Here is a 21,116-nt window from a genome sequence, read left to right as displayed (position 1 = left end):
AAGTAATCTCTTAAATGACTTCAGATGTGGTTAAGCTTCTTCATGAATAACTCGTCACTCTTTTGTACTTCAGACAAGCAGAAAATTATTTTCCTTCTTACAGGATGGCACATTTGTCTATATTAGGAGCACATTGAGACGAAGAAACGAGGACGCATCATTCTGGAAGGAGAAGGCAGTCTCATTCACGAGCATGTCATAAAGCAATTAATCCACTGGAATAGAGTCATTACAGAGGACATTGGTGGCTTTTTCTGCTCTGAAGGCAGACAGCTTAGCTCTTTAACCCTGCCTCTGAAAGCCTCATTTGCATCAGTCTGAAACAAGGCTCTGCATCTCAAACAAAGCAGCCGTTATCTCCATCAGACCATTTTATTACTTTATCTTTGCAGGATGTGTGCTTAATGTGAGATAGCAGGTGAAGCAACACCAGTGATATTAAGCTGTGCCTCTCAATCATGCATGGAAAATTAAACACTGTTCAGGCAAGCCTTCTGTGATCAGGACTATCATGGAACACTGAAAGCTTTCATTCTCGCATTGAGTGTCGTGAGAATAAGTGTTTTAGCGTATCTGATGGGCTGCAAAACAAAAATCAAGAAGTGACCTTTGATGTATAATATGTCAGTATCATGTGGGAAAACCGGACACTCCACATAAACAGATTAAGCACTTGTGTAATTGTTAATTTGATAAACTTTCTGTGAAGAGATGGTTATTTAGCATTTTTGGAAGGAGTCTCCAGTGTCAGTGCTTGGCAACAGTCAGGGATGAAGCTCTAACTTCAGGTTTTCTGACACAGTCTTTGGAAAGGAGTGCTTTATGCTGTTTTTTAACATAATATGCTTTTTGTCTTATTAACTTTGAGAAAGAAAAAAGTGAGGCTGATATAGCGAATGACAGTTTATAGCTGCTGAAACGTAAGTGATAACAGGAACTAACTTGTACACTGATGGAGAGCACTATCTGCCCTCGTTTGCACACACGAGCTCACAGACACGCAACGATTGGCTAGTGTGGTTTTGAGTGACAGATCGTTGTTTCATTATTGGGATTCAAACTTGCGATGGAATGACAATTAGAACTGCAAACCTTAATGCATTTTGCATAGTTGCTTATAACGAGAGTACACTGCTACACGTTACCACTCAAAAATATGCCTAATGAGTCTTCTTTTTTCCTGCCAATAAAAATGTCAAATTATCCAATCGACATATGAATTTGGAGTGGTTGACAGTTGCATAGGTATTTTAAACTCTCCAATATTATCTACCAAACCTTGTACTCCCCATCCCTTCCTCCATCTCACATTAGTAATCTTTCAGCCAGTATTCTCGTCTCGACTCGATTTGACCACTTGAAAGATGAAAGATTTTTCATTTTGAAAAAAAAGTGCCTTAAAGTGAACTCTTGGTGAGTCTCTAGTCTTACGTCTCCACTCAGGGCACTTTCGCGTTGTTAGGCAGCTTAAAAACTGGGCGATATAAGATTAGAAGAGAATTAAAAATTTGACGTAACTGCGATACTCCAAAGGTCGCATCCTAAAGGAGAGCAGCACATGAATTTTGCATGGAGGCTTCATTACGCTACTCATAGTCATCCCTCTCTGCCAGCCTCACCTGCATCCCTCTGGCCTCCGACTGACTGATGTTGGAGAGGTGAAACAGGGTCACAGGCTGTGTTATAGACCATGCTGACTCTCACATCTCTTTATTGGCTCAGAATGATAAGCATTTTAGATGTGATTGTGGCACTTGAGCTTAACTGGTTCATGTTAATGTGCTGTTGAACCCTCTACCATGTACAGTGCATGTGTAAAAGCGCTCTTAATGAAACTTGTTAAGCTGGATCATCATGTATCAGTTATTATATAGTAATAATGACACAACATATCCATCTAGCTGTGCTTTCTTCACTTACACTGAACAGTTACATTCTCTCTTTTTTCTTTGCTTGGTTGCTTTTTTTTTGCCCCCCCCCCCAACTTTCTTTCTTTCTTTCTTTTTTATTAGTTGGTTTTTGTTTGGTTTTTTTTTTTCTTTCTTTAAATCATACAGTAAGATAAATAAAATGCAATCTACTTTACCTTTGGCACAACATGACATACAATTCCCATAATGCAACACAATTTTGTATATTGTGATAAAGTTACGGTATTTTACTGGCAATTATATAGTAAGTAAATACAGCAAGGGTTAACAGCACAGTCACAGCTGTCCGTGTGTGCGCGTGTGTGTATATGTGTGTGTGCATGTGTGTATGTATTAGTGGCTTAAGTATGTGTCATGTGTGCCTCTTATTTTTATTTACCAGGCTCACCTCTTCTGAATTTGGCCCATAGCCTGTGATCCCTAGCAAACATCTGTTCCGTGTACTCTGTATTCTACACGACGACTGTTCTAGATCAGATGCTCTTTAGTCATTCATGATGTTTTAATTGAATGCTCACCCTCAGTAGGCTGGTTTGATATTGATTTTTTTTTTTCTTTCCTTGATGATGATTTAATCACGTAGAGATGAGCTGTAAAGCTGATCAGCTGTACAACTAAGTGTCATGCTTGAGCTGCAGCAGGTTTAGGCTACGTATAATTGAAGAACGCATGAAGGATTTTAATCAGGAATAAAAGCTTCTACGAAGCATTTTACGTCACATTTATGAATCCTTTTATTCACTCATTAAATTACTCTTTTAACAGACCATAAACCATAAATTGCTATATAAAACACAACTCAACAGCTAAAATGAATTTAAATGGCTTTTAGGCTATTGCCTCTTGAGGCAAATAAGCCTGGGTACAACACAATCAACCAAACATAAACCAAAAATGCAATTTTTGATAGTAAAATCGGTGTATTCCCAGTGTTAGGTGTTTTTTGCACACAGGTTTTTGCCCTGATGAGAGAGTGCTTCCTGTGTGTTTTCCACCAGATAGATGGAATTTTTTGTTCTCTCCATTGACTACAGCCACATTCCTCCTGTAATTATTTAGATGCAGCAAACAAGATCGTAATATTTTGCAGAGCTATAATTTTATGTTAATAAAAAAATAACGAACTGTTTAACAGTTGAAAACATGGTAATTTAGTTCTTTTCTTTTTTTTGGTGTTTTTTCCACCAGGAAACCAAACATTGACATGTCCGGCAGACATATAGGCTCACAGCGTGACCGTATCGAACCAATGCAAGATCATCAGGCGACAATTAGGTTCAGTCGATATAATGATTTAGCCATGAGTTTAGTCATCATGGTCATGGTGAGAAGCCTTATATGTTCTTAACTGTGTTCTGCTCAAGGATATTGATGTTCTGCATTCTGTAAAAATCATTCAGAAAAGAAAGAACAGACACAAATGTGCTGTTTAAACAGGATAAGATTTCCGTCCAATGCCTGTTAAGTAATGCTGCCGGAGGATGTCTGTAATGATTATGTACTATAAGCATGCAATAAGCAACCTGTGTATAAATCAGAGATATGAGTGGAGAGATGGGAGTTTTCATGTACACGTTTGTCATGCTAAACATTCCATGCATACTACATACACTTCATTTTAATACCAACTGATCCTTTTGAACTTTATTATAACCACTTGATGTAGGCGACTTGTACAGTATATACCTGCTCATTTATGCAGTTGTCCAATCAGCCAATTATGTGGCAGAAGCACAATGAATAAAATCACACAGACACAGGTCAAGAGCTTAAGTTAATGTTCACATTAAATATCAGAATGGGGAGAAAGTGTGATCTCTCTGACTTTTTCCATGGAAGGGTTATTGGTGCCAGATGGGCTGGATTGAGTTTTTCAGAAACTGCTGATCTCCTGGGATCAGTCGCTAGAGTTTACACAGAATAGTGCAAAAAAACAAAAAACATTGAGTGAGCAAGAGTTCTGTGGGTGGAAACACCTTGTTGATAAGAGAGATCAGAGGAGAATGAACAGACTGGTCTGAGTTGACAGGAAGGATATAGTAAGTCAAATAAGCACTCTTTACAACCATGGTGAGCAGAAAAGCATCTCAGAACACACACACATCAAACTTTGAGTTAGAAGAGCTGCAACAGAAGAAGACCACATCAGGTTCCATTCCTGTCAGCTAAGAACAAGAATCTGAGGCTATCATGGGCACACACTCACCCAAACTGGAGGTTGAAGACTGAAAAAAGACCAGGTGACCAGGTGAGTCCAGTTTGGGTGAGTGTGTGCCCATGATAGCCTCAGATTCTTGTTCTTAGCTGACAGGAATGGAACCTGATGTGGTCTCCTTCTGTCTCATGCACCTGAAGGTTTAATGCGTTGTGCTTTCTAAGATGCTTTTCTGTTCACCACTGTTATAAAGAGCGATTATTTGCGTTACTGTCTCCTTCCTGGCACATTGACTCAATCTGGCCATTTTCCTCTGACCTCTCTTATCAGCAAGGCGTTTCCACGCACAGAACTATTGCTCACTCAATGTTTTTGCCTTTTGCACTGTTCTGTTTAAATTCTAGAGACAGTTGTATGTGAAAATCCCAGATTTCTGAAGTACTCAAACCAGCCCATCTGGTACCAATAACCATGCCATGATCAAAGTTACAGAGATCACACTATTTTTCATTCAGATGTTAACATTAGCTGAAGCTCTTGACCTGTGTCTGCATGATATATATATATATATATATATATATATATATATATATATATATATATATATCACACACACACACACACACACACCCCTAAAATCCCCTGAAGCATGGTTTCTCTGACAAGTTTTTTCTTTTAAATGTCTACATTTTGTTGTTCTGGGCTTTTTAAACTCAGCCAAATCTTGGTTTCATTTGAGAGACTTTAAAAAAAAAAGGCTGCTTCACTGAGTCCTTATACTGAAAAGAGAAAACTGGGAACAGTGGCAAAACTCTTTTCCCACAGGACTTTATGGAGTCTATATCACCTCAAGTTATTTCTACTGATCATTTTACAGAAGATAAAGTACGCCATAATCTTTCCAGACGTGTGCATTCACAGTCCTCAAAAAAATTACTGACATAACAAATTCAAATGGGACTAAAATCCCAGAAATAATTACATTACCCCACCACCCCATGTAAAACTAATCCTGTCCGAATAGACCTGAATAGACGACCAAAGAGAGATGCATGAAAACTGACACAAAACAAGAGCTCTGAAAATGTTAATTATGGAAGAATTGAATATGGGAAAAAATCTGTTTATCACGTTTTGAAATGTTTAGATACTTTCACCCATAGTGTCTTAACTTTCATTTGCTTTAAAATGTTATTTGTGGTAATGACGCAAAGTTCTTTGTCGGTGCAATCATTTCTAAGTAAGGGTTTGCAGACTTTTTTGCAAAACCCTATATGTGATTTGGCAGGAGTTTATTTTTCTTTAAACTCCTCCACAGTGGAAACAACAGGACTTGATCAGAAAAGAACTCTGTCAGAACCTGAACTGATTGCTTTTTGAATGACATGTCTCGGGTGCTCCTGTCTGACCCCTGATATGAACGCTAACCATAGAGCGATACAAATTTTGGCAGGGGAATATCTGCCTCACCAGGCAACAGAATATTTGATTAATTCTGTGCATTAGCTCAGCTAGGGGGCTGCATTGACGTCTGCTGATAAGTGAGAACACGCACAGCATCATTAAGATTTCGTGTGAATGAGAGGTGGCATGTAAAAGAGTCAATGTAATGATCCAACTCATCAGTGGAAAGTGAAGTCGTGGCACGCTAAAGGCCATAGCCCTTCTGTCTAGACCTGATTAGACCTTCATAACTTAAAGAATTACTATAGGGACACAGGACAGTGTGGGTGGATGTGTGATTTGAAGTCGTACCTGCTTTGGGTTTAAATCAGAGGTCACAGGATTTGAATTAGAGCTCAAGATCAGGGCTTTTAAAAATATCATTAATTGCCTGATCACGCTGGTAAGAGTTAGGTGGTGTAGATGATAGTGATGTGTTGATTAGTTCAGTATTCCTCAGTGGACCATGGCAAAGGACACATCTGAAGGTTAGAGGGGCTTATCATGCAATTTAGTTGATGTGTAGTCACACAGTTCTGTCAGTCTTTGTTACACACACGAAGCATAGGTACATGCTAAAGAAATATTCTCCAGTTAACATACAGTTTGCATTTGTAGTGCACAATAATGGTTTTAGCTTATAGTTCCATTTACAGCATTTAGCAGAATCCTTTATCCAGAGCCACATGCTTCGTAGTCTCCAAAAACACTTATCTTCATGCTAGTACAAAGTTGCTTTAAAGCCCTGGTAGAACTTGCTTTACCAGATAGTGTAATGACAGCTATGGCACATTGTACTAGTATAGTATTATGCACAGTACATGTTGAGTAGATAAATATACAGACTGATACAGTATAATAGATACATAAATTATATGCATGTACATTTTGTCCAAAGTAACTTTGAATTGAGACAGGCTATAACTTGAGCAACATAGGGATTAAGGGCCTGGCTCCAGAGCCCAACAGTGGCAGTTTGGTGATGCTGGGATTTGAACTCATGACTTTCCAGTCAGCAGCCCGATGCTTTAACCACTGAGCTACCACTGGTTCATCCTACAGAAAAGTGTGGGGAAAAAATGAGGAACCTGATACCTCCATCTTTTGTTCCTCTGCTTCACACCCACTCTGCAGCCCTGCCATTTGTGGTATTTCACACTTCTGCTAGTAAATAAGGACTACCAGCTGATCCTTTGTGTATACGGCACCACAAGTGGTCACTGGAGATGCATTCGAGATGCATGAAAATACTCGATGTGAATGGCTATTTGTCTCGGCTGTCCACTCATGATTATATCACCCAATGCCAGGTGTGAATGGGCCCAGAGATCCTATAACATACAGCTACCTCATGCAGCACCACAGACAGTTTGTGTGCAATTATCTCTCTTAGGGTTTTTATGGTTGAGTGACCTCGGAATTATTGGCACCTAGAGCAGGTTTTCTCCCTGCTGAATGTTACCTTAGGGCTGCAGTGGAAATGTATTAAGGTTGCTCTGTAGAGAGTTGGCTTTGATGGAGGAGGCCTGTGCATTGGTATGCTGGCACTGCAATTTTACTGATGCTGATTGTAGCAAAACTATTTTTTCCTTTCATCCTTTAAAGCATTCTAACGAGTATGAATCAGCTTAATACAGGATTGACTGCACCTGGTCCAACCTCGATTTTTTTTGGATTCTAACTCTTTTGAATGCACCTTGTGCTCCAGAGGTGACTCAATACAATGTCTATGATATTTTAGTCTTTCAACCTCAGCAGAAAGTCAGCAATCCTGGATGAGCTTTCTAAGATCAGATCCAAGACCTCTACTCTCTACCCAAATCTCAGTTTCCTAACACGAATGCCTAATCATCCCCAATGAGCAGTGAGTCAACTGGCAAAGCAGAGGGATTGATTGTGTGGTTCATAGCATGGATCATTTCCCTTTCTGCTCACTTTTGCCAAACTCTGCTTCCTGCCACATAATAGTAAAATCAATGCCAGTGTAACCTCCCAGACTCCATGCAACTCTTTTTGGCCACTAGACAATGCAAGGAGATTAGATATAAACAATGCATACTACACCAAAATACCAGTTATCTTAAAATAGCATGTTTTGGCTGGTGTGAATGTTATACTTATTTTTTTTTGATCCTCTCATCCTTTTCATGTTAAGTTATAGCTCTCTGCATTAGTCAGAATCTGTCTAGTAGAATAACTGATGCTGGGTGGATTCATGCAAGCTTGTTTATATGCAGCTGTGAAATTCTCCTAGGTGATGAATTATCACTGAAAGCAGTCGCTATGTACAGATCAGACTTAATCTGATTTATTTCAGCCACTCAGGCTCAGGGTGTGTAGTCGTAGATCACATTAATCTTAAAATGAATGATTGTTTCATTCATTCTTTTGTTTGTTTTTTTCTGAATACCAGATTGAATAAGATTTGGAGGGACATTACTCTGAAATACGTCAGCTGGGGGGATGCAGATAAAGTGGTCAATTAATATCATGGACAATTTTTATAGTGGTTGGCAGTAACAGTGTGTTTTAGCTGGCAGTCATAACAATCTGTTTGGAGTGTTATAGTTGTGTTTTTTTTCTTTTTGCACTGCAGTTGGTGCGCTTCCTCTCAGTTTCTCAGTAAAATAGATCAAATAAATGTTTGGAAGTAAGATGCTGGGATTTGTCACTGGGTCTAATTTATAGAGTCTGCGTAAACGCACAAATAAGCAGCCAGATCAGGTCGAACCCGGGAGGCAATGGGAGAGCCCTGTTCTGTAAATCGTTCCTAGCTTTGTGGTTGTTAGCTTTTCCACAGCTGGAGGCCATATTGCTAGTTGCCATTTCTGTTCTCTAAAACCAGTCCCAGACTGTAATTCACCCAAGCTTTTCCATATACACTGCCTTACTTGGAGAAAAAAAAAAAACTGGATGAAAGCCCTGCATGTAGCTGTCAGTGGTGCTGACAAATGTGTGTGTGGATGAGTCGGCCATGTTGTGGTTTGAGACATAACAAACTCTATGTCAGGCCTCCCAGACCACAGATTGGCCTTTCCAAATGGGAGTATGGCAGCTTTTCTCAGAATTCTAATGTTGCTGCAGACAAAAATAGACTAGGCAACATTTCGATTGAGAGCCTATTAGGAACTAGCTTCAGTCTGTATGATTTTAATGCTGAATATAGTGCTCCAAGAAATGTGTTGGGCACTGAAATGTGGGGCTTTGATGGATTGGGCACATGTCCACCCAGGTCTGTGGAAGTTCTTTCTCTTATCCTATATTGTTATGATATGATAATGCATTTATGATTACTCTCAGATTTACTAATGTTCAAATATAGTGCATATGTATACACGATAGTTTCTGTCTATGGCAGTTTTTCAAAAAAAAAAAAAAAAAAAAGCCTAGTACCTAGATATTTCAGATATGTATCATTTTAATATTTAAGAAATTCCATCTTTTACCAACTATTTACTTGCACTGCTATTATTCAGTCAGTTTTTTGCAGAGTAAGCTGCCCTAGATGAAGTGTTTAAAGCCACATGTACTGGATTCTCTCGGGACATCTGTAAACGTTATTATTTTTCTTATTATTTGGGGATATTCTTACTCATGCACCATGGTTATTATCTGCACCTGTCCATTGGAAAGCCAGACTGTAGACTTGGACAGAAATCAGGCTTTGGAGCAGTGCTCAGACCAACTGTGAGTAAAATTTGCTCACTGGGAAAGTCAGTTCACTGAAGGGGAAAGGACGCAGGACATGAAGAGCACACGTTTGCTTCTGGTAGTAGTTAATTTTTCTCTTCACGCTGATTTGATGTAGATGAATTTAGACCTGGGAATTTGCAAACATCAGATGTGTGAGCTGGTAAAAAATAAGAAGACGGGACTGTGAAGGAGCTGCTAATTGTTAAGTAGCAGACTTTTGCCTTGGCAACATGTCTAAAATACAACTGCCAAAGCCAGCATTTTGTTTAGGCATGCAACTCGATGGTCTCACATGATAATTCTACCCACTACCAAAAAGAGACTCTCTGGATCTGAGTGGGAGAAACTGAAAAAACAACCGTGTGGCGGTCACAGTTACTGACATCACATTTTTCCCCATTCTGATGTTTGATGTGAACATTAACTGAAGCTCTTGACCTGTATTTGCATGATTTTATGCATTGTGCTGCTGCCACTTGATTGGATGATTGGATAATTGCATGAATGTGAAGGGGTACAAGTGTTCCTATTAAAGTGTATATTGAGTATTGTGTGTTCCTGTTTGGTCAGACATTGCTTGATTTGTTTGATATGTTCCCGTGATATTAGTAATAAGTGTTTTTACTATACCGATGCTCAGATATACAAATATCAACAAATCATAAAATCAGCTGATCAACTGTAAATGTCTTTCACTACAGTATAATATGGACATGGACTGGACTGCAGACTAGATATGCATTTATGTTAATCTTATAACAGTTGTATAGTCTGCTTATACACTCAGCTACTTACAAATCCTAACATTTTTGCAGATTGTAGTTAAATATCAGTTCAACCAATATGTTTTATCATTTAAGCTGTTTGAGCCATCATGTCCACTGCCATGCAGTAAAAATCTGGGTTTTTTTTTGTTTGTTTGTTTCTTTCTTTCTTTGCCTGCAAGGATTTTCTTGTTAGCAACGTTGGAACCTCTTCCACTGTCATGGATTACATGATATTTTTAATAGAGAATGCAAGGAGCTGTGAAATGAGCTTGCAGAACAGGGCGTGTATGGCTATTCCTTTGAGACCTCCCTGCTCTAGAAGTGTCAAAAACTGAACACTTCCCAACTGAGCAAGTGTCCATTGACCCACTAGTAAGGTTTTGTCGATGCATCAGGCAAGCATCTAGAAAATTACTGCCTCCATTTCAGTGGCACATCTTTTACACGGAGTTAAGAGTTTATTAAATGCACCTGAACTGACAGCCGAGTGTATATGGGATGAAAAATAAACAATATAAAAGTTGCCAGTGAGTTAGGTACTTGATAGTTATATCTAATCTGGCAAGCCACAGTGTCTCATAGCAGGTTTATACTCAGCATGTCTGTTCCTATGTTGTCCGTGCATCTGTCTACGAGGCACGCTTTAGGGAAATTCCCCCAGAGAGTTGAGGTGGCTGGCGGCTGATTGAATCTGCTTTATGCTCTTCTTTCTTCCCCACCAGCACATCACTCCAGACAGCTACATCCCCTGCCTGACTGACCTGTGCAAAGCATTGTGGGAGGTGATGCTCAGTTACTACCGAACCATGCAGTGGCATGAGGAGCATGACAAAGAGGAGGTGAAGGATGCTGACACAGGTAAATTATTCATAACTTGTTATGCCATCCTGTTGCACTGTTAAAGTCCTTCAAGCTCTATTTACTCTCCAAAATGCATGGAGCTTACTGAAAGTTATATTTGTACCAAATTCTATTCATCATAATATGACCGCTCGATTACTTATACAGACAAATATGGTATTGATTGAAAGCTTGAAATTCACAAATTTGACAAAATGTTTCAAGGAGTTCAAGAGACAATTAAAAAAAAAAAAAGGAAAATTAATCTAAATGGGTTTTCGCAGTTTAATTTGGATTTTCTGTTCTGGATTTTGTACATTTTTTTGTAGCCATTTAAAAAGGTGTGATTAAACACCTTTTTTTCCTTTTTTGTGCGTTTGAACGTTGGTGAACAAATAAAAGACAAACTGGCCCGCTTTGTGTTGTTTACAGAAAGCGTAAGTGAGGCATTTTGATTATAAAATGAACATGAATTTTGATTCTCGAATAAACATGTACACATCATTTTCAGTATTTAATACCTTCTAGACTAAACGAAAGCAGTTCTTGGTTCACCACTGGTTGACATAAAGAGTCTGATTTGTGAATGTTCATATACGATTTATTGCTTATCTTTGCTGTTGGGTCGTGGTTGTTGAATCTGAGAAACTTTTCAACTAAATTGAGTTTAATTTGTGAAAAGGTTATTTTTCCTGTCCTGTCCAAGTAGTATGTGCCAGCAGTATAATACGATGTTGTGAATTCTAGCATTGAGTATATTTTAGTGAAGGTACAGTGTAAGAGTTTAATGGATGTTTAAAGTGATTTTATCCTAGCCATGCCAACAGCAAAGTGGACTGTCACACATCTGGTGTGTCGCATTCAAATGCAGCCCTCTCCAGCTCTTCAATTCTGCCGACACAGCTGCCCTCGTTCTCCTCTTGTTCTTTTTAAAAAGGCTGCAGGGCGGTCTGCACTTGAGCCAGCGGCTACTTTATAGGTGATCCTAAATCAAAGTGATCAGAAGGAGATAGAGGTTCACCCACTACCCTTGTAGCTGATGGATTCACAGGCATTACATTAGCTTTTTACTGCAGGAGGCATTGCTCCTTATATAACGGAAGTGTCTTTTCTTACTGTTCCATGGTGGCCGGGGTGAGGGAGCCCAGGTAGGTAGTTGAGGAAACTGTTCATGGGCATGTTTGAGTGCAGTGTGTTTTGGAGCATTTTCTTCAGCACCTTCCCTTGGCTTTGATGTTTGAGGTCATTGAACAGGCCTGAAATAGATTGGTGCTTGTAGTTGATCAAGTCTGACATTGGGAATTCATTGAATCACTCTAAAGCACCCTTGTAGCCACTCTAGTGAATGGACCGCAGTGTGCATTAGAGTAGGAAGTTTCATGGTTTTTTTTCATGTTTCACTTGAATGTTCATTTCATGTTTCACTTGAATGTTATTGACTCAGACTTGCTCATCAGCTTATTGAACTTGCCCTCACTGATTTGTGTACTTGCACCTTTATTAGAGGGTTTCCTCGAGAGCATAGCAGTTGCAAAGCTATTTCTTATAACGCACATTTCATGCTTTGATCCTGTCACGTTGCTTTCTCAAAGGTCTAACTCCTTGAAGAGCAAATCCAACTATTCGTAGTTGCCTTTGTAGGTTTAACAGCCAGAACATATACTTACTCCTTATTGACTTTGGCGAACGTTTTCATTTGGTATGTGTGTATTAAACGTGATGCACTTCACAATGCTGTAACTGTAGTGCATGCTTCAGAGTCCAGCCACCTGCTACACTACACACATTGGCTGAGGTGAGATCTGGCTGGTACACGGGTGAACCTGAGAGGAATAAAATGCTAGCACAACATGCAGATAACTTACAGGAAAACATATCAAGAGAAAATTAAGATGCTAGCCAGAATCAAATAGTATTTTTACTGATCATGTGAAGACATTGCAGCTCATAGCCATAAAACTTGTCCCACATCAACAACTTTTCAGGATCGGATAAGGATTTGTTACACAGTCGTCCCCTCTGCTTTTGTTTCCCATAGTCTTTCTTGATGCACTTAACTAGCTAAGTAGCTTGGCAAACGTTATTGCATTATGTTAGCTACCATATTTTAGCCTAGTGGTTTCCTGGCAATCACAAACATGGGACATGACAAGTACACTGGAGATTTCACTTTCCCAGTGGGCTAGCTAATGAATTTATCCTTTGTCCACCACTGGCCTTCGACATGAGTGAGTCAGTGGCCATAGTGTCTACATGTCCTTTTTAATATATGTCTATATACATTTTTATAAAAAAAAAATTGTTGAGTAACAACCTTCTTAAAAACTTTTTTTTAAAACCTTTTAGTTTTTCTGCATTTGATGCACAGAAACTTGAGTAAAACTCCTTTAAACTCATTTAGTATCAACTGACATTCAGTGCGAAACACAGTGTCTTACACAAAGCTCTGACGATACGTGACTCTCTGAGTGTCCCCTTGTGACTCAGTACAGTCCCACCCCATCACAGAAACATTCCAGTGTTCCACATACAGTGTCTCATCCTACAAATTATTTCTGTATTCTTCTGGAAACTGCACCATTATTAGTGATTTGTTTCACAGTACTGTGCAATATGTAAATATTTATCAATATTTTTATCATCATAATTCTTCTTATTATAGTACATTGGCATTCTTTTGGCAGGCTCTTTCCCATAAACATGTTTATTATATATATATATATATATATATATATATATATATATATTGAGTCATGTAAGATCCGTCTAAAAGCTCCATCTGTTCATCTTTTTTGCACCAACAGAAGTGCCATGCATATGTTAGTTAGGTATTGCCGTAGCAAAATTGTATTTTAAAGCACTAAATATAGAGCTGGAGCATGTCAGTGTAGACAGCAGGTGGAGCATTTATTTTTGTACTGATGTCTGTGAGATTATTAGAACATGTGTTAACCACTGTATATGATCAAATAAAGTATGAATGAAGAACAAGCCAGTTCCATGAGGTGCTTCCCATCTGAAATGAATCTTTAGGTTTCTCATTTCACCCTCTCTCATAACCATCATTCATTCACTGAAGCGTGGAGCTCCCTTTTGGTGCTTTCTCACTGCGAGTGAATAAATGTGTGTGCTGGTCTGGGTAAACCCTTCACATTGTGAAATTTTGACATTTTCCACTAAATATAGTTCTGAGAGCTACACACTTTCCTAAACTGAAATATACTCCTCATTTGCATTTTTCTCAACCGTGAGTAAGGTTATAGCTTTTTAACATCTGGTTACCTGCAAAAGTGGAAAATTGCACTTAAATTGCATTTAAAGATTTCATTCCATCTGTGCCGCAGGTGCATCATGGGCATTTTGACAGCTGGTATCTCAGTACAAACTGAGTTGATTAGGTTTTACAACTTGATCAAAGCCTGGCATTCACTGTGTGAGGAAATCGCACTTAGCTAGCAAGGTTTTAGACATCTTTAGGCAGACATTATGCTGCGTTTGTTAAACTGTCTGCTTACCCAGCGTGATCTCTCTAAACAAGTCCATGACTGTAGAAAATCTGAGGACCCCTGCGCTAGTGAACACGTTCACACTGACTGCATGTATAATGGCAGACATTTAAGTGATCGGTTGTGCATGTTATGCTGTCACATGTTGAAAAATATATGTACACAGAAGTCCAAACCATTCCTTAATGGGTTAGTGAAAGTTTGGCCAAAATTTAAATTTAGCACCAGTGCTCAGTGAAAAATAAGAGAAGCTAACTTCGGATGCTGAACACGTCTTGGTTGATTGATTACATATGAGGTAAGGGGAAAAATATGTAATTATGTAAATTTTGTTTTTGGCCAGACTATTGATTTAAAGATGACAGGAAATGATGGTGTCTCTTACTAATGACCGCTTTACTCGGAATCAAGCAGGAATGTAAATAATTACTGAGCTCTGTTTCTTTGTGCTCATTCTTTACAGCTGTTTCATTGTCAAAGAAAACACAGCAGCAGATGTTTCTCCAGTGTGTACGGGTTCTTCGTCATCTGCAGACAGTAAAGCGGGAGGGTGTGTACGTACAATGCCGAGCTGTCAGGCCACGGCTTATCTGATATAAGCTCGGGATTCTTGCTTGTGTCATGATTTAGCTCACCTGGCGCAGACAGTAGAGCAGAGCAGCAATAACGTTCTAAGGTAGTTTTAGTTTTTATCAAATTCTGCCTTCTCAAAAGTTTCCTCAGCAAGGAAATTGCAGCAAGCTTTATTGTTTTCTCATAAAAATGTTACGTTCCCGACTATATAGCTTTGTTGATCTTTTTGTGGCCTCGGGTGCACAACGTGAGGAAAGCTTGATTAAAATATGCAAATGCACTGTGATGATAACCTACATGCTGCCAGATTCTTTTGTTTACAGTCATACTTAATTGCATATTTAAAATTCTCACAGATCTGAATTGACAGGCACTTGTTGGTTTAATCATTGTTAAACCAGGATTAAGATAATTAAATGGCTTTCAAAAATTATCAGACAGAACAACATAGGCAGTCTTTTTATTTTGCAATATAAGAACAAGTTAGTGAGTCTAGATATAAAAAAAAAATAACTTAAAAAAAAATCTAAATGTAATTAAATCACTCATGCATAAATTATTTTCTATCAATGTCAAAATTTAAATTACCATTATTTATTAAAAAAATAATAATAATTGTTGGAGGTTTGTGTCCACACAAGATGGGCTTCATGGGCCAACACTTAAAGCATGCTAGAAGTGTTGCTTCTTTCATAAAGTGATCTATATTGTTCAGTGTTTTATACTTGGCTAGTGCTTGGGTTCAGCTTTGTTTGGACACAAAACAATAAAAATGAGCACTTCCTGGAGTGTCTCCTTACTTAAGAAAATGACTAAGAAACTTTTCTTCCCCACAGGATGTGTAGGTCTCTTTACCAAAATGTCAGTTTGGACAGGATATACAGTATATGACCTGGGGTTATTCATACAAGTCAATTTATATTAGATAAAAGGTGACCTAATCTTTCCAGACACTTGAAGTGCAGTGCGTATAAATACTGATATGACTGATTTGGACAGGACTAAAATGACAGAGATCTTTGGGTAATAATTACATTACCCCACCTCTCCATGTTGAACTCGTCTCCTCTGAATACTCAGGGGTCATTGTTAAGGACTACTAATTCCTGTCTACACTAATGAAAGAAAGCCCTGTAAATGGAAAAGCATTATTAAAAAAGCAATTCCACTTGTCTTTTGAGGCCTTGCAGAGAGGCATAATGATACTGAAACACACCCTGAAATTTAAAACCTCCATGGCAATGCTCATTCTGTGCAGCAAATTTAAAAAAAAAAAAAAAAAAAGTCCTGCGGAGAGAGACAGAAGACAACAGATGAAATATATTTTTGTTTTTTTTCTTTCTGGCTGGTGATGACATAAGGTAATACCATATACTAATCCGAATGCACTTTCCTACCACTTTACCCCAACCATAGACATGAAAGTGACTTCTTTCAAGCACAATCAGCCTCTTTGTACCTGAATGACCACGACTGAGACTGCATGTAGCTAGCATCTTTCACACTGTGTGCACAGCATTTTTATATAGTAGTTTATGTTTGACACCTAAGCAACAGGAATATCAGAGCGCCTAGGCTACGATGACGTAATTGTAGTCTTAAATACTTGCTCTAAATGTGATGTTTATGCCAAGTGGGCATGTGGTTAATTAATCAGTAACTTAAACCAGAAGCACTAACCTGGATTCAAGAAACCATGGAGCAGGAGTCAAGAGTGCCTTGTTTTTGAGTTTTTGTAGTGTCGATCTATAGGCAGATTGTAGTTAAGGACAGAGGCATATTTGGGGATTATAGTGGATATATATTTAACGTTACACACATTATACATGCATCAAATAACATTGTTCTGTGCAGTAATTGTGTTATAATGATGTTCATAAAAGGTGAAGAAGCAATCATGATTCCATATATTCCATAAACTCCCATAGTTTTGTTTAATCACATTTTATTGGTTATTAACTGTAAGAAACAGAAGTAACTATAATAAACGATAATCCATTTTTCCTGTTTATGCTTGAAAGCTATAGACAGCTGGTGATTACTCATTACTTATTACAGCTGATTACTGAGATGACAGCTGATGAAGTACTAGAAATTTCCTATAGGAGGAGAGAAAGTTGTATAGTGTATAACTTGTCATTTCCTCTATTGCTAGTATGTTATTTTAATCCTTTTCAGTGGAAGTCATAAAGGTGTTTTATGGCAATTTTATTAATATGGCAAGGTTGGTTGACAGTAGATTGCAGCTTAAATGGTTAAATAACAAATATATGCCATTATTTCTCCTACTACTGTTGCGCTAATTGTACACACGCAGTGATTTAATTTAGTATATTTCCTTACCCCACTCCTAAAGTTACTTCCTGGCTATACCCCTGGTTAAGTATTTAGCCTTGTTTAACATGTAAAACTCAAGGCTTTAAGGACATTGCCATCCAGTTATTTTTCATTTTAAAAACTTATTTATAGCAGGGTTTAATTTTCATCTTTTCTACACTGTTCACTGTCCTATGAGCCTTCATAGGAGGAATTTAGGCCAACTTTGCCAAGTTTTTTCCAAAATGTTCTGACAATATTGTCATTGGCCTTAGACCTTGACTCTATTGATAGGTTGATGCATTTCATTTGAATTAATATATTAGTGTCACCATTTGGAGTGAAATTATTTTCAGAAGCAAATATAGCCAGACTCATTTACAACTGATTGTATCTGAAATGAAGTAACTGGAGCCCATGCTTTTGTGCCAGTGGCTATACTGTGTTGTGAAGTGAAGATGGTAATGATTTTCTAAAACAAACTCATAGTTTTACTACTTTGTGTATAAATAGTTTAATCCAAATGGTTATGGCCATAAATATAAACAATGCACTTTAGATTATAATTTCCAGAAACCATTTTCTGAACTGTCTATCATAGGATTTGTGGTGTGCTACCTGTAATATCCTAGCATCAGATTTTTATCATGGTTTCTGCCTTGTGCTACTGAAAAAGCTGAATTTTAAGGCCACATGCGTTGGTATGAGTGTGTGTGAAGCATTGAATAATGCACCAATCCCATGTCAAATTGACAATTACACCTCTCGTTGCCTGCCAATGCCTGCTGCATTTATCTCTGCCCTTGTTAAGTCTACTTTTCTTGCCTCCTCTCATTTGGCAGTGCTGTCAACAGGTAAATTGCCTTTGCTGGCCTGTGACTGACTTTGCTGTCTAATTTAGCACGGCGCATAATCTGCAACAATGCCATGTTCGGAAAAAAAAATCCCTGTCTGGTTAAAGGTGATATAAATAAAATCCTTGGGTGATATCCAATAAAATCCTTGGGATTAGCTGTTGGAGCTGTTTTCTGCAGGATTACCCACTGGAAGTTAAGATTGATGGCGTTTCTTGGATTGCTCTGTGGTGTTTTTATGGAAGGCTCAGCAGGTTGTCTTTGTTCTTTAAGGAAATGGAGAAAGAGAGATCAAGTGAAGATATGACTGAGGGTCTAGCCATTGCTTGCTGTAAATTCTCCTTCGAATGACACGGTTAAGCCGCGTGCAAAGATTTTTCTGTTTGACGACTTCTTTATGTTTCTGCCATTTCCAATTTCACTTCTACATTCATTTTGTTCTTTCCACAACAGAGGGAGGCCATTTTGGATTAACCACAGTATTTTTCTGCAAAGTTTTTATCTAATTATTTCAAAACCTGCTCTGTTACATCCATGCTAATGAAGATTGATGGGTTTCCTTCTCTGATTGCCTATATTCGTGAAGATGGAGAGGGAGGCGGTTTCCCCTCTGTCCGTTTCCCCCATTTTTGTCTCATTTTGGAAGTTTTTTTGTCATTTTTTTTGAGTACAGGGTTGAATTTTTTTTAAATAATAGTTTCAGTTTGCTCACGAAACAGAGGTTATTCAGACATTTTCTTTGTCTTTGTTTTTGTTTTTCTGCTGAAAATTTCAGTTTACATATATTATAGGCAATACGAAATAAATTTCTGCTTGTTAACGTTAATGTTAGGTCAGTAATTCGAGTGTTCAACTGCATCACTTATTTTTTTAAACTAAAGTTTAAATTATGTCAATCTTAGCATAATTACATCAAAATGTTATTAAACATAATACTCGGAAACATTTCACTTCAGAATGCTAGCTGGATGTCCCTTACTTCTGATCCAGTTATCAAATCTTAAAATATGCAACTCAAAACTATCTGATATAATTTCATTTTTGTTATATAATTATATAATGTTTACATTGCTGTTTTTGATTGGATAAAAATTTCATGAATTGAATGGCCATCCAGCTGCCTTGTTTTTTTTTTCCTGTTGTCATGCCCCCATTTTTAAATACAGAAATGCTTCATATTGTTTATTTTCTGGTAGTAGCTCTATAGAAGTGTGAATTTTGCTCAATTTCATGGCTGAAATACTCAGCAAACAAAATGAGAAAGTTCTTCAATTCCCGGGAGCTGATTATGGCTTTATAAAGCCTGTTGTGCTTAGGACAAAACTTGATAGCAGAAAGTCTTTGGCTGTTGTATAACACAGACTGAGTTGTCTCTCGCACGTCTTAGTTTTCCCTCTCTAAGCGTGTAAATACGGAGCGATTGCACCACTTTAATAAATACTAATTTTAAAATCAATGCATGGAAAGTGCACACTAATCTTATTTCACCAGGCTAATAAACTTTATTTGAATATATACAGTGGTAATGCATGTTTATTATAATCTGACTGTGTAATAAAGACAATTTGCATGATATATTGCCTCACTCATGCTGAGAAAGCTAGTAAATGAAGCTCCGCATTCCCGTGAAAGAATGACAAGTTTGAAATAAATGAACAAGCGAATTGAAAAGATTGACCTGCACAATAAATAAACTTTTTTTTAATGCTAGTAAGAGAACATTACTTTTGTTTGAAGTAAGAATGGTTGATATAATACAATAAAATATAAGGTTTTTGCTATGTTTCTCACCAGTATCATCATTAACATGCATGTAAATGTAGTTAGTGATGTGTTAGTGTGAGGGCTTTGGTGCTTTACACAATTGTCCACCCTATGAATTTCAGCTAGTTCTGAATGAACAAATGTTAAATTACCCAAAAGGCATTTAAGGCAACCACCAGCCGATAATACCTATCATATAAATGACCGTTTATTAAGAACTGTGTGTTTTGTCCTCTTCATTTTTTGTATGCGGTGTGTCCTTAGAAAGTATTCTTATGAACTGCATTTAGTGGAGACTGTGAAGGTTCTTTTAGGTCATTGACTTGAAAAAATGACAAATCGTTAGAATAATCAACACTGTGAAAAGATGATGAGTCATAGTAGGGAACAGTCTTATTCACCCACGGAGGATCAGACCTTTTTTTTTTTTTTTTTTCTTTTTTAAAGTAGTTAACCTCACCACCTCAATCATAGCACCGATCTCAGACATGCCCTCTTCTCTCAGGAGTTTAGAATCAGGATGATGAGGTTGATTTCATTAATGGTAAAAAAAAAAAATGGAGATTGAAAAAATTAGGTGTATTATATCTTTCAGCTGGTCATAGCAGAAACGGAGTGTAATAAACATAGTCTCTGTTTTCTACACGCAGGTCCCAAATGAATAGTGCTAATTTGTGTTGAATTAGGTTTTTGTATGTTCTAAATGTTAATAAATTTTTTTTATAGCTGTGATGAGTTTGGATCTTAGAGACTTGCAGAAATTTTAACTGCAATGTTTCATACATATACATAATTAAACATATATTACATATTTTAAATATGTAAATGTTTATTATTTAATATTTATTCATTATTTAAATATTACAACCATGATTTTCAAATTTTAAAATTACCATATAAATACTAAAATAAAAAGTGAAGAGACAATTTTTTCATAATGTTAAAAAAAAATGCTGTTGGCATCCAAGTTAGAAACATGTGGCAGATAATTTTGATGAACTTTCTCACTGTTTTAAGAAACAACTTTAACAATGTTAAAACTTTAGTAAACCAATTTGTTTTTGTTTTTTCATTTCTTTTTTTTTTTTTTTTTTTTAAGCTGGTGGAAACCTGCTTCCGTAAATTTAATACCTGCCCTTCGGTCATACTAATTTACATAAACAATTGTCATTTTAGCATAATGCACATGAGAAATGGATCTATTTGCATACATTCCACCCTATATTCTTCACTTTTAGGTAGAAATGCCCTAAACTACATATTCATTAAGGTAA

General features: G+C 37.5%; 1 protein-coding gene across 4 annotated transcripts in view; it reads left to right on the top strand.

Annotated features, from left to right (window-relative positions):
* The window catches only part of vps50 (VPS50 EARP/GARPII complex subunit), a 142,257-nt gene that overhangs the window by 46,333 nt on the left and 74,808 nt on the right, over positions 1 to 21,116 (top strand). For 3 of the 4 annotated variants that reach the window (XM_053228415.1, XM_026929712.3, XM_053228416.1), the window contains exon 13: positions 10,712 to 10,847. In XM_053228415.1, the coding sequence (XP_053084390.1) occupies positions 10,712 to 10,847 (136 nt within the window). Of the gene's footprint in view, positions 1 to 103; positions 2,000 to 10,711; positions 10,848 to 21,116 lie in introns of those variants that run through there. The other variant, XM_034298563.2, reaches the window with a different exon arrangement.

This window comes from Pangasianodon hypophthalmus, chromosome 23 (assembly GCF_027358585.1).
Source record: "Pangasianodon hypophthalmus isolate fPanHyp1 chromosome 23, fPanHyp1.pri, whole genome shotgun sequence".
In the NCBI taxonomy this organism is placed as follows: domain Eukaryota; kingdom Metazoa; phylum Chordata; class Actinopteri; order Siluriformes; family Pangasiidae; genus Pangasianodon; species Pangasianodon hypophthalmus.
The sequence above is the reverse complement of the archived record's forward strand: the minus strand, read 5'-3'. Positions and strand labels throughout refer to the sequence as shown.